Consider the following 15,076-nt stretch of genomic DNA (forward strand, 5'->3'; position numbering starts at 1 on the left):
TTTTTGAAACAAATAGTCGTTCAAAATGGTAGTAGAGAGCATATATAGAATGCGAGATACCATGTTAGGGATGACAATTGTAGAGATTTTACTTTTAGTTCTCAATTATATGGATTCGAATTTTGTAAAGGTTTGATCGTGATTGGATTTTTTTTCTTTCGAAAATTGGATTTGTTTTTGGTGTACATAAAGAGATGGAAAATTGTCTTCCAAGAAATAACGAGAATATTGTTTGAATTTGTTGTGAATATTGTGTAATCCCTGGTTGTTGATTCAACAGTCAAGATTGGAATTGCGTGGTGTTTGGAAGCATTTAGGCCAGTTTCAATTAGGTAAAATAAAGTTGTTGGTTTAAATTACGATTGTAAGTTTATATTGCTCATGACATGTTTACATCTTTTTGGATCTAATTAACAACATAATCGTCATTTCATATGCATCATTATTCTCTTTTTCAATGTAATTGGGACCAACTATAGGTTCTTTATTCAATATTACTTAGGAAATTTTAGGTATATTTGTGATCCTTCTTGGTTTTGGTAAAAGTTTATTATCAGAGAAGTGGGTAATGACGGTGTTTATTTTGTTTTAGAGTGAATTTTAATAATAAGCTAAAAGGATAAGTGCAAATGCATAGTTTTTATAGTGAACAATATGAATATGTAGGCTTTAGGTACATGTGCCTTTATGCACATTTAGTTTTGAAGAAGATCCTGAATTTGTCAATCTGATAGGTAGGTAGTTGTCCCAAACATGTGACATAATTTTTGATTCACACTGTTTGTATCATCTGCTACTCTATCATGTTAGTTTCTTTTTCTTTATAATATTTTGTACACATAATCACAATCATGTTTACACTATGATGTGACAGTTTATAGTTAGTTTTACTTTGTAGTGTTTATATCATCTCTTCTCCACGATGTTGCTTTTTTACATTTAAGTACTTTTTATACTCTTCATAACAGTCAGGTATTTGACATCTCATCTTTACAAATATTCACACCATATGAGTTGGATTGTCTACTTTGTGGGCGTAGAGAGATCATGTGGGAGGTAAATGCATTTGAAATCAGTAACTTCATTACTATCACTTATCATCACTATGCAAATGTGCTAATAGTGAAAGTTCATAGTTCATAGTTGCTTGAGATTATGGGAGAGTTCACACCGAACAAAGAAGGCCTTCTCGCCGCCTTGTCACTGGTGCACCTAGGCTTCCACCGGGTGGTCTATCAGTGGTAAATCAAAAACTAACTATTGTCAAAAAGGTAATATGTATTACTAAATTTAGTATCTGGTATAGAAAAGGAAATTATATCTATTTTGGGTGTTCATAAAGAGATGAAAAAAAATAAATTAAATTATGTATGATTATTTGTTATGTCATTAAAAGTTAAATTATATAGCAACTAAAATAAAGCAAAGCATGTACGTGGTTGATCTTTTTTTGGAGCGGTCTTTTGATATTGATTTCACCGAGGCTCGACGGCCAGCAGAGATTTGATCGATGGTGAAGGTAACTATCATTTTTTTTTTGGTTTAATGATTGTCGTAATTGTTGTGTTTTTTGGTCTACCATGCAACTGTAAGTATATCTTAGTTTTTTTTTTTAAAAAAAAAAGATTAATTTCGATTCAAACATGGTTTCTTTAGAACAAAATTGCAATCATAGCTCCCAATGTAAGAAATTTTTTCTAATGTTTTTGCCTAATTAATCATTAAATGACATCAAATTTATACATTAAGTTTCTACTATTTTCAATTGCAGCCACTTCGTTAGAAGTGTAAGATTTTTTTTTCTCTTCTGATATAATTTTCAAATTTTAAGGTATTTTTGTATCAACCTCTCTACCATGCAACTGTAAGTATACCTCAGTTTTTATTTTATTTTTTTTTTAAAAAAAGATTAATTTCGATTCAAACATAGTTTCTTTTGCTCCTTCGGTTTTCTCCGGGCTTGTGTGGGCGTAACTTGAAAACTAATATTTACGTGTCTTGGCACGTAACTTCTAACTAGTATATATATATATATATATATATTTTAAAATTTACCGTTTCCATGCTCCGATAGTTAGTAATTTCTATGTGAATTTTAATTGCGAATTAAATTATTCCGTTGATTGTTATGTAGATATGTAAATTTTCTTAAAAATATATATAAAAAAATACTTTAAAATGTAAAAAAAAAAAGAAAAAAGAAAAAAAAAACCCAATAAAAAGTTCCCTCTTTGAGTTGTTATTATTATTATTATACAAGAGAAAATATCATAAAGTACTAATATTATACTTAAAAGTCAATTTGCCATGATTTTACACTGTACAAATTTTGTACATTACACAAGATCGATCTACTGCTAAAGAAATAGCCCAAACAAACACTATACTCAACCAAAGAAGAAAAGCTAAAATCAAATCAAAACAGCAAAATCTCAAATCAAAGAATAAATTGAATTGGAAATGAAATGAAATTATACGAAAAAAGGATGACGGGTTTCAAGGGATGTATCTTACTGGCAAAGGCGATGAGCTTGTGCTTCTTCGTGTAACGCCTTTAACAAAGATACGAAATTGAACATATTGTCTTTTGAGAACCACTTGAGTTTCCATATTGTTTTTTCTTTGTTTGACGAGGTTTCTACCTTTTTGCCAGTATAAGATGATAAGGAAGAACCGAGAGGGTGCGGTGTTGGGCGGGAAAGGGATAAGGTTACGCACTGATTCTCCTCTTCCTCTACAACCTGAAAATGTGAAATGGTTGACAGATTTTAGCGAATTTCGGGACAAGGCAAAGAACAATTAATGTCAATCATAGAGAAAACATTACTTACAATCTCAGATATGCTGTCAATTGAGCAACATGAATCAAGCGAGAAGTATGACGGTGAGTGTGCATCCACTGAAAGAGAGGCGAACTTCGCTAGGTCTTCAACGCACATAATCAGATGGACACCGATAACAAACAATGATCTTGGAAGCCATGAACCCTCTGTACAATTTGAATAGAATTCTCATTACCAATGAATAAATATTAGAAATTTAACGGGTGCTGAATTTCATTAAAGCTCAAACTTTACAACCAGTAAGAAGTTCGATCGAGCCAAATAGAAGAACAATTGTATTGAAAATGTTTTACTTTTTTTTTTTTTTTTACTGTGTTCGAATCCTGCTTCTACTAAAAATGGAGCACCCTTCTCTTCTCATGGGTTAGTGTTTTGTGAGATGAGTTTTACCTAAGTAGTTGTAAGTAACAATAGGATATCATAGCCAATACCATTTAATGTGATCTGAGTGAAGTCATTTGCGAGGTAACGGACAACATGGACAACTTAGCTCGGAAGATGAATTCTCTAAGAATTGTGAGTAGAGATGGAACTTAGATTTTGGGCAGAAATCTTCATACTGCTAGATGTTACTCGGTTTGGTATTTCTCGAGCTTAGGGTCCTATGAACCCTTCTCTCATAGGCTAGTTTTATGTGAATTCTATCTAGATAGTTGTAATATCGTTGGAAGTTAAAGACACAAGTCATTGGTTATGTACAACCCTAACAACACAGTGAAAAACGATGCTCAAGACAATTATTTAGACATCAAATCACAAAACTGGTAAAATAATTTGACTGCTTAAGGCATACCTCTATGGTTGCCATGCCAAAAGAGAACCATAGAATATTGGAATATGCTCACTTTTGAACCACCGAGTATTTGTTTTTCGAACAATTCAACCTGAACCTGCTCCAAACTGCCATTTAAATTTCCAAAACCAGTATATCATAACAAAGAAAAGGTATATAGTGAACTATTAAACACTTCTAAAAATTTCAATGTCAGAGACAATGCAGAACACTAAACCACCACTCCTATGTGAGTTTATAATATTCATGTGAAAATAAATGGTTAGTTTACCTTCTAAATGAACACTTGTTATCGACTCCAAACGAATCGAAAATTTGTAAGGTACAAAGTAATTGTCTTAATTCTTCAGTACTTCTGGTAATAAATAGGTAGGTTGCACTCTCCTCAATAGACACCCTGCCTCAACCGAAGAAGAGTATATCATCAGAGAAGTGAATTTCTATAAGTTCAATTATTTAAAATAAATATATATAATAAACCGACTAACCTTACAACCTGAAGTCCCATACCAACTAAGACTTCACTGATGTTTTGAACATTATGGCAAGCCATTAAACTTGAGACACTTTCTGCAAAATATATTATGCTAAGCTTCAGCAAACACAAATCAGAACAACTATCATCATTATTAACCTTGAAAAGAAAAAGTCCAAGACCAACCTGATCCATCACTTGTGGTGCAAACAAGGAAAATGTATAGCTTCTTTTCACTGCTCATTACAAGAGCCACATCTCTGCACATAAATATAATAATAACAATAAATTACGCCATTTTGGAAGATTGACATTAATACAAGAAATAAATAAATACATCTTGTACACATGATCAAACTAAACAAACAATGATGGGAAAAACTTCACTGTCAACCAAAAAAAAAGACATTCTTAATTCACATGTTTAAAAGATGTTCAGCAAATTATTAGACAACCCGTATCAACAACTAACCCAATTAAACACATCTGAAAATGATTTGAAGAGTTTCGGGAAAAGTCACCTTTCTCCGAACACAGAATCCTTCTCAAGTATACAGTAGCAACGCATATACTGCGAGCAAATTTCATCATTTCTTGAATCTGCTACATTTGAATTGAAATATTTCTCGATAAAATCATCATTCCCTCTACATGACGGAAACCCATCAGCATCATAATTTAGCTTAGTTCTGTCAACACTTGTTAACACTTGATTCTCTTCACCAACATGTTGATCTTTTACCATTTCTGCTTTATGACAATCAAGTTCGCCATTTGATTTTTGGCATGTTTCTACCTTCCCAACCAAATTATTATCATTTACCAGCGGAACGACTCTTCTTTTTGTTTTTCTTTTGCCTTTTTTCTTCCTTAATAAATCATCCTTTTGGTTGAAAGCACGGGTATCTCCACCCTCTTCATCCTCAAGACAATCATTGCCGCGTGATTTAATGGACTGATCTTTAACAACATCACGAGAATCAGCTGAACACTGACCATTTTCTCTTACTTGAGAAATTTGATGAGTTGGGTCACAATACTTGTGTTCAAAACTTTCCAAACAGGCATGCAAGTCAAAAATTGTCTTCAACGATTTTCCATTGGGTGACTGATCAACATCAGACATTGGCCCAAAGGCATATGAATCCTCGTCGCTACAACTAGTATTACTATCTGATGAAGCCACTGAATATGAATCAGCAGATAACTGCAGGATTTCTTCCTCTAGGTTTTGACGACGATGAAGAATATCTTCTCGGTACTGAGGAGGTGATCCGGGATGTGTAGAGGAATGAGATTCTGAAATACTATCAATGGTAGTCAGAGGGGATATGCTTACATTTTCAACGATCCCAGGACCAACTTGATTAGCAAAGGTATCAGCAAAAGAACTTTTAGCTTGAGCAGATAAACTGTTAACTCTTTCATAAACTTTTGAATACTCCTCCTTAAGATCCATTCTCCCCATGCTATTCGGACTAATTACACGGGTAGGGCCCATTAAAACAATTTGATCAAAATATTGATGGGCATGCAAACCAGAAGATGTATCCATGAAGGAACTATCAGAATCCAAAACACTTATACTATTCTCATCTCCAGAAGCTTTGACCGAGTCGGAGACATATCTTGAGCATTCACCAACATGTCGTTGAGTTGTCTTTATTCTCAATAAATTCTCTCCCCTTGGAGATGATGTCCCACTATTTTTACTGTGGTCTATGCAATTCTCAGAATCATGATCCATCCATTCCCTAAACTCCCGCAACCAAAGAACAGAACGCTCCTTCTTCATCAGTTCAACTTTATTCATTAAATCACGTATTTCAGCATCATCATCAGATAGGACATTCTCCTCTCTGCTTTGCACTTCGTTATCAATTGACACAGAGTCCTGATCAGAACATAAATATATGGTTTCACCTTCACCCCCAATAGAAGCAAGACGGGTTACCTTATTCTGCATAGTGTAATAACGATAAGTTAGTAGTTGTCCAAGTTCGTAGCAAATGATAAATATTAAATACATAATTATATATATAAAAAATAACACGGGGATAAAAAGAACAAACATTTATTCCAAAAAGAAAATATCTTCTAATAACTTAGAAATGGAAAAAGAAGACTTTACACCTTGAGCTTCTAACATTCATCTTCAATTTACTCAATGAAGGAACAATTTAATTTGAAGGCGATTTTCCAATAATAAACACTTACCCGTCTCCTGTTAACAGACCCTTCTCCCTTAGCATTGCATATTGCAGGAGAATAAAACCCAAAGCTGGCAGGTCGCTTCTGTCTACTGGCAATAATAAGTTGTCTCTTCCAAAATTCTCTGGTGCTGATTTCCATATCATCCAATTTGAACTAAAGACCCATATTAAAGAAAATTATAAGTATTAGAAGGAGTGACAGTTGAGATGGAAGCATGCGTGCTAAAATGCTATATCTAATCATTCTAACAACACACACCGAAGAAAATAAAACACAAGAATATATTTATGCCAAGTAATAGCATGACTTACATTGATCAATGTATTGATATAGCTGAATGCTTGTGGCCGATACCATCGAGCACAACATAATGGATTTCCCTCCAACCACAAATTTCGTAAAGATGGGAGTCCCGCTAGGAACTCTAACTCTGAAAAATTGGAAATAATATTGTAGGAAACATCAAGGCCTTCAAGTGACTTCAAATTCTCAATCCCATGCAATGTAGTTAGAGCATTGTTCCTTAAAACAAGTTTAACAATAGGACAGGAGACCTGCATAGTCCAACAACATCTGTGTTGGGTCCAATATAACACTTCCCAAATACAAAACTCATAGTAAAGAATACATGAAACTGAAATCATAAAACACAGTCATGTCAACCATTGAAGTTCCTATCGAAATTTCTTTTAAGAAGTTGCAAGTGACAACACTGTATCAAACAAAAAAATGTACCTCTCTAAATGACAAAACTGTTCTAAGGTTATTGAAACCGAGATCTAGGTGCTTCAATTTGACACACTTTCGTAGATTATCAGCCTTGGCAAACTTGTTCCGGCTCAGGTCAAGTGTTTCAACAGCAGGTAGAAGTTGCAAAGACTCATCCATGAGTAACAATCCATTACAAGCGCATGAAACAAATGATAATCGGTTCCATTGTGGAGAGTCCTTTATTTCTGCTATCCTACTTGCAAAGACATGCCGTAGAGCATCCTAAGATACCCAAAAGAAGAAAAAAGAGAATTTACAACACGAAATTATATAATTGCAAACTGAAATTGAAGTTTAAATAAGCAATAAATTCAAGAGCTTTTATATTATAAATGCTTAACCTTCAAATCACAGAATTCCAACAAACGTATGATTATTAAAAAATATTTAAAACTATGAAATCTTATCTAAATTGACACAAAAACAACAACGCATTCAATTGATACAGCAATTTTCTTTTCCTTTCCCACATTTTCTTAGCAACCAAACAGGAAGGTAATAAATCACCAAAACTGAAAAGTAAAACTCAAAGTAGAACTATAAATGCTTAACCTTCAAATCACAGATTTCCAACAACGTACTATCATTAAAGAATAGTTAAAAACTATGAAATCTTATCTAAATTGAGACAAACACAACAACGTATTCAATTCATACAGCAATTTCCTTTTCCTGTCCTACATTTTCTCAGCAACCAAACAGGAACTCACAGAAGAATTATATATGCTTCACCATCGAATCACAGATTTCCAACAACGCATTATCATTAAAGAATAATTAAAACTATGAAATCTTAAATAAATTGAGACGAAAAACAACGCATTCAATTCATACAACAATTTTCATTTCCTTTCTCACATTTTCTCTGTAACCAACCAGACAATAAATCACCAAAAAACAAAACAGCATCCTAAAATACCCAAAAGAAGAAAATTAAAAAACATAACACCAAATTATAATTACAAACCTACCAAAAAGGTGCAAATAAGATTCATACAAACTGAAATTGAAGTTTAAATAAGCAATAAATTCAAAAGCATTTAAATTATTAATGCTTAACCTTCGAATCTCAGCAAAGTATTATGAAATCTTCTCTAAATTGAGACAAAAACAACAACGCATTGAATTCATACAACAATTTTCTTTTCCAATCCCATTCTCAGCAACCAAACAGACAGTAATCAATCACCAAAACAAAAAAGCAAAACTGACAGTAGAATTATAAATGCTTAATCTTCGAATCACAGATTTCCAACAACATATGATCATTAAAGAATATTTAAAATTATTCTTTTCCTTTCCTACATACAGCAATTTTCTTTTCCTTTCCTACATTTTCTCAGCAACCAAACAAGAACTCAAAGTACAATTATAAATGCTTAACCTTCGAATCACAGATTTCCAACAACAACAAATTATCATTAAAGAATAATTAAACTATGAAATTTTATCTAAATTAAGACAAAACAACAACAACAACAACAACAACAACGCATTCAATTCAATTCATACAACATTTTTCTTTTCCTTTCCCACATTTTCTCAGCAACCAAAAAGACAGTAATCAATCACCAAAACAAAAAAGCAAAACTCTTTAGAATAATAAATGCTTAACTTTCGAATGACAGATTTCTAACAACGTATGATCATTAAAGAATAATTAAAAAAAACAACGAATTCAATTCAATTCATACAACAATTTTCTTTTCCTTTCCCACATTTTCTCATCAACCAAACAAGCAACAACAAATCACCAAAACAACAAAAAGCAAAAAACTCACAGTAGAATTATGACAAACGATCTTCTCCAAAGTATGTCTCAACTCAAGAAGTCCCTTAGCAGCCGAAGTAGACAAATCACATCCCCTAAGCTCCAAAACCCTCAACCTCCCAAACGGCAAAAGCGAAAGCGGAGTCGGGTCCCTAGTCGGAGGCGAAAGAACAGAAACAACCTTAAGCGAAGTAAGAAGTCTAAGAATCCTACGAAGCTGCTCAAGCGCACGGTGATCGCCAAGGTCAGAGACATAAGCACGAAGATAATCAACCGGAGCACCAGCCAAAAGACTCTCAAGCTCGTACAAAGCCTCGAGACGAGACTGAACATAGTGAAGACCCGCCGGATTAAGCTTCAAAACCATTGTTCCTTCGATCAATGGACCAGCTTGTTCCTCAACAAACTTCACAAGCTTCTCCAGATACCGATCTCCGGTCACAATCGCCATAATTGAACCAAAAAAAAAACAGAAAAAATTCAGAAAAAACTCACACCGAAAACCGCATCTATAGATTTTGGACTGTATACATATATAGGTTTAGAGAGAGAAAGGAGGTTTTGGGGGAATTGAGAGAAGAGGATTAGCCATGGATGAAGCTTGAGATGGTTTTTCTGAGAAATGGGTCTAATGATTGATTGGACTCTCTCTCTCTCTTTTGTTAATTTGTTAAACAATTTTTAATTTTGTTTAAATAAAAATTAGTGTTGTAATTAATTAATTAATTAATTAATTGGTAAATACTATTTGGGACAATAATATTATTATTATTGGCATCAGCGCTGTCTAGTGCGGCCTTTTGATTAGCAATATTCTCTAAAAGTTATTTTTTTTTAAGTTATAACAGACTCGATAGTTGATTATGATTACTATGACACCGAGGAAGGTGCTAGGTATGTGATATTTTTTAGCAATTTTCTTTCAGATATTGTATTTTACAAAAGTTAATTATTATATTTTTTATTTTGATAAATGATAAATTAGATCTTGTATTTTTTAAAATATTACATTGAATTGATTTTCTGTCAAAATAAAACTTAAAATGTTAATTAGGATTTTTACCTTCTGAATTTTTACATGTACAAAATCATGTTCCTGAACTTTTCAGGTGGTTAAAAATTACTTTTGAACTATTGATATTGTTGGATTTAAGGACTTTTGTCTAATTTTATTCAATTTTGCTAATATGACAATTATCCACATACTAAATCGTGCTCCCCGAACTTTGATATTTACAAAATCATACCCACTGAACTTTAACATATACTGAATTGTGTTTCTTAAATTTTTATCTACGTCAAACTTTTTTTAATAAAATTAGACAAAAGTCTTTAAATCTAACGATCTCAATAATTCGAGAGGAATTTTTAATGACCAAAAAAATTCAGGGACATGATTTAGTATATGTCAAAGTTCGAAAGCAAAACTCTAAATTAGTCAAAACTTAATAATAACTTAATCTAAAAGTGTTATGACAAAACTACTTACATTTACGGTTTTTGCTCATGTTAGAAATTGTCTTTAATTTAATTATATTAAAAGGAATTATTAAAAATTGAATTCAAATCATATTTAAAAAATACAAAATTAATTTTATTATTCGATAAAATAGAAAATCTAATCAGTAAACTTTACCAAACATAAAATCTAAAATAATATCAACCATTAAATAATTAATGGTGTTAATTAAGGATTAATAGTTTAATTGATTAAGATTAAGAATATGAACATTGTTATTAGATACTAATAGTGCTTAAAACTTTCTAGATATATCGTTTTGCGATTAGCTAACGATACTCCTTGAAAATTATTACATTAAATTAGATTCGATACTTAATTGAACCAATATCAATATTGACATTTAGAAAATAACCTACTACTATGTCTTTAACATTTCTCTAAAAATATATATAAATATATATATATATATATATATGTGGGAAAAAAGAAAGGACACCTGGCTAACATGCAGATGGTATAATGGGACCCATTGCGATCCCGACGCATTTGTATTTTAGTGTTTACCAATTTTGTCCTTGACTTTAGCTTTGTAATTACAATTTGTATATTTTTTCAAAATAAAAATTTAAAAAAAAAATATAATTATAAGAAAAATTGAAGCATAAATCCCAAAAATTTATATTTGATGCGCACTAATAGTTAAGAGATAAGTTGAGGAATGCATATCTATTAATAAAAATATTTTTATATTATATTTTATTTATATTAATTGAAAAAGTATAATAAGAACATTATTTATAAAAGTCGGTATATTTTAAAAAAAATATAAAAATAAAAGTAAAAATAAAAACAAATAAATAAAATAAGTATTCAATGTAATTTCCTTAATAGTTAGTTCGTTAGCCCGTTACTATTTTTGTTAGTCTATTAGTACATAAGTTAAAGGGTTAATTTCACAAATGCACAAAAACAACAAAAATACGGTTTCACGGAATTTTAAATATTTTTACGATTTTTTTGATTTTATTTACATAAAATACGGTCTTTTTATGTTGGAATTTTGTTCATTTGTTGTTAATTTTTTGTTATATGTATGTTATTTTTTGTTGTTTTTTTATTGTTATTTTCATGTTACTTTTATGTTGTTTTCTTGTTGATTTTATGTTGTTTTCGTGTTATTTTTTGGAAAACCGTAAAAATGTAAAAAAAACATTCTTTGAACGTAAAAATATGAATATTTTACAAAAAATGGTGCCTTATGTAATTATCCTAAGTTAAATGAGATAAATTGAAAACTACCCCTTATCTTTTTCTTACACATTAATTAAATATAACTCTAAAATAATTTTAATTAATAAATACCCTCTTTTATAATCAAAATACTAAATATAATCTCACATAACTTATCAAAATGAGCATTGCTATTAGGCACCAGTGGTGCCTAGCACCTTTGCGACATGTCACGTTGCAATTGTCTAACGATACTCCCTAAAAGCTATTATATTCAATTATATGGGATCTGATACTTAGTTGTACCAATAGCGATATTGACACATAGGAGGGTGCTAGGCACCACTGGTGCACTTTAGCATTTCTCTATCAAAATTAGAGTTCCTATTGCACATTATGGAAATATAACCTATAAAATTTGGTATAAATTAAAGAGTAGTAAAATAAAAATTAAAATAAAAAATGAGCATAAAATATTATTTTCCCAAGTTAAATGGTCTGTTAATTGTTATTAAAATTATCTAGTGTCAAAGCAATATTAGTACACTTAATAAATATATTAAAAAAACAAATAATTAGAAATTATATAAAAAAATTAAAACTTTAATGTTGTTTATTTTATTTTCTCTATTATTAAAATTAAAAAAATATTATCTAAAAAAATTAAAACTAAATCATTTTATTAATCCCTATGGGACAATATTGTCCCACATAGATTAAATGTAAACGTATTGAACAACATGTGTTACTCCACTCATCGCCAATTAGTTTTGAGATGGAACCCCATGATTCTCAACAATCCCCAAGCCCCATCTTGATCTTCTTCTTCTACTTCTTCAAAGAATCTAATTAATTTTTCAGCAAAAAAATATAATAAATTAAAAAAAAGAAAAAAAAAAACTAAGATTCAATATCTAACTCATCACTTAACGATCCTATTATCTCTCACAAACTCACCATCATCATCTTATAAATAGAAATTTATGAATTTTTCCCTTTTTCATATTCCTTCACAAACGTCAGAACCATCATCAACTCCTTCAAATTCCCAAAACTTAAAATCAAATTCCTTAACATACAACTATATCTTAAAACTACTTAACTTATGGATGGGTTTTGTCTACACAAGCTTTTGTGATTCGTAGAAGGTTATAGATGATGATCGCATCAAAAACCATGGCTCTGGTCATCAATGACAAAAACCAACCCAGAACAGGCTCTGGAACGACATCAATATGGTTTTGATCTCAAATCTGAGCATGGTGTGGGTGAGAATTTTTTTTTGTTCTTGTTGTGGGGAAATTGTAAGAGAATAAGAGAGTGAATAAAATGGGGGTGAGGCTTTGACAATAGAGCATTTTTAAACCTCTCTCTAAAGACCTATTTTGTTCAAAATGTTTCAGATTTGTGTAGCGAGAAGGGCAGCATGTGAAAGGGAGGCATGTGGACGACAGTGTGATCTTGGGGTAGTCTAGCTTGAACGAATTTGAGAGAAGTGGAGCTCGAAGGGTGGTAATGATGGCGGCCCTGGGTTGAAGGGAAAAGGAGAACCTTAGGACTACGACTTGGATTTTTGGGTGATGCGATGGTGTAGGGTGATTGGGTTCAAGTGAGATAGGACGGTGAGCAGGAAAGGCGTAAACGATGGTCAAAGCTTCTAGCCATGGTGGCTATGGAGATTCAGGCGTAGAAGGAAGAAAACAAAAGGGGGAGATAAGAGAAAGGGTAGGGGCTGAGAATGAAAAAAGAAAAAAGAAAAAAAGAAAAAAAAATTAATTTTAAGAGAAAGGGTAGGGTAGCCATATAATAGTAGGGACACGATTTTGTCCCGTGATGTACTTTCACGGAATGTATTCCGTGGTACATTAGATGGGTCTCAGGGTATATTAGATGAGTGTCAGGGTACGTTACTATTTTTTAAACCTAATTACCCTTAGATCAATCTCAGTCCTCATATCAAATAACTTCCTCATCTAACGGATGACGTACATCACGGAATACATTCCGTGAAAGTACAATCACGGGACAAAATCATGTCCCTATAATAGTAATCTAATATATAATAAGAGGCTTAATCGCCTCCTGCTTATTTGACCCTTATAACCTCTGTTTTAATTATTTTACAATTGATTGCAAAGAGAAATGGTATTGCAAATTTTAAGTTGTAGACAATCTTAGATTTTACACTTACAAGAAATTCTATTTCTTATTTGTTGGTCTCATATTGTGTTTATAGAAGAGGTTGAATGCAAATACATCAACAATTAGAGAAATTTTATAAATACGTTTTAACATAATCTCTAAAGTGTTTGTTTTTTTCTCCCAAAATATTGTCATTAGTCAATCTCAATATAGCTTTTAAAATAAAGAGACATTATGTTGGGTTTTATGCCCTAAATAAAACTCTTTACAATCTGATTAGTTATCAATATAAGAAATTTGAAGTGATTGATGTTTGTATGAATTCTACATGCTAATGGTTTAATATATTTATTGCTTTTATACACAAAATCAGTTAAATCCAGATCATATGTTTATTCACAATTACAGTATCGTCAACACAGTGGAATGTGATTGTGATCATATGAATCAAAAGAATTGGTCCCTGTTTCATCAGTGTTATTGGATTTACACTAATGTGATAATCAGCGATGATGTGTACTTACACTTGGAGTAAGTATTATGTTCTTTCCAAGACATTAGTAAAGTATACTAGTTTCGAATGTATGGAGTATACATTAGACTGGACCAATATTGCAACTAAGTTAAGATATTACAAACTTACCGTTATATATATCTTTTCAAGTCAATATCAGTAGTTGATCTTAAGATTAAAAGAATCTAAATCCTGATATGCTTAGGCTCAACTCAAGAGTGCTATTCGTGTTCTTTGATTTACTAGTTAAGCCTACTTTTAGGTTAGGGTGATACGTATATTTTGGGAACATGATAGTATGATTGAGTGGGAGTGTTGAACATAAATATGGAATCTATAGCTTCTACTGGTGTATAGAAGTCAAGTGATGATTCCCTTTGAGCTTAGCAAATAGAAGTAAATGGATGAGCTCTTGTTTAACTGACTAATTATTAGATCACTAAACACCATTTACAGGTAGCTAAGTGTTTTAAGGGGCAAAATACATTGAGGGGTGAGAACGGTAAAGAAATCCCATCTCGATGTAGATCATCTATATAGAGGATCTTTAAATCACAATAAGATTATAACAATGGTTAAATGAGATAGCATATTGATATCGTAGAACATGTAATATGCTCTATATAAGTCTGAGAGTGCAATTCTAAGTTCTAAGAGTGGATTGAACGAAGAATTAATAAGTAAGAATTTACTTGGTAAATTTGGTTCACTTATTGGAAGCTCAACATATAGATCCATGGTCCCCATTCTAGTTGAGAACATTCTGCTTGTAAGACTCATTAATTGATTCGTAATTGATCAATTATAATTCTAAAGTTAGACTATGTCTAATTTTATGAATTTTCACTAAGCAGGGGTGAA

General features: G+C 31.6%; 1 protein-coding gene across 2 annotated transcripts; it reads right to left on the reverse strand.

Annotated features, from left to right (window-relative positions):
- Positions 1–2,266: 2,266 nt before the first annotated feature.
- Positions 2,267–9,559, reverse strand: LOC115709560 (uncharacterized). Of its 2 annotated transcripts, XM_030637688.2 has the most exons (11): positions 8,878–9,559; positions 7,061–7,318; positions 6,637–6,879; positions 6,329–6,478; positions 4,633–6,071; positions 4,298–4,371; positions 4,125–4,206; positions 3,908–4,033; positions 3,637–3,743; positions 2,832–2,989; positions 2,267–2,741 (listed from the first exon to the last, which is right to left on the reverse strand). In XM_030637688.2, exons 1-11 carry the CDS (start codon positions 9,316–9,318, stop codon positions 2,511–2,513), a joined length of 3,309 nt encoding a protein of 1,102 aa, XP_030493548.2. In that variant the 5' UTR covers positions 9,319–9,559; the 3' UTR covers positions 2,267–2,510. The 2 variants fall into 2 exon arrangements, with proteins under 2 accessions (XP_030493548.2, XP_030493549.2); XM_030637689.2 differs by lacking the exon at positions 2,267–2,741 and having other exon boundaries at positions 2,849–2,989; positions 3,637–3,733; positions 8,878–9,531.
- Between the last annotated feature and the right edge of the window lie 5,517 nt (positions 9,560–15,076).

Source organism: Cannabis sativa, chromosome 3 (assembly GCF_029168945.1).
Source record: "Cannabis sativa cultivar Pink pepper isolate KNU-18-1 chromosome 3, ASM2916894v1, whole genome shotgun sequence".
In the NCBI taxonomy this organism is placed as follows: domain Eukaryota; kingdom Viridiplantae; phylum Streptophyta; class Magnoliopsida; order Rosales; family Cannabaceae; genus Cannabis; species Cannabis sativa.

Bases quoted from the DNA above. Each gene is read 5' to 3' on its own strand.
- LOC115709560 (XM_030637688.2), bottom strand. From the start codon at position 9,318: ATGGCGATTGTGACCGGAGATCGGTATCTGGAGAAGCTTGTGAAGTTT. The intron at 7,319-8,877 runs GTGAGTTTTTTG...TGGGTATCTTAG, and splicing joins TCGTTTGTCATAATTCTACT to GATGCTCTACGGCATGTCTT. The intron at 3,744-3,907 runs GTAAACTAACCA...TTTAAATGGCAG, and splicing joins AACAAGTGTTCATTTAGAAG to TTTGGAGCAGGTTCAGGTTG.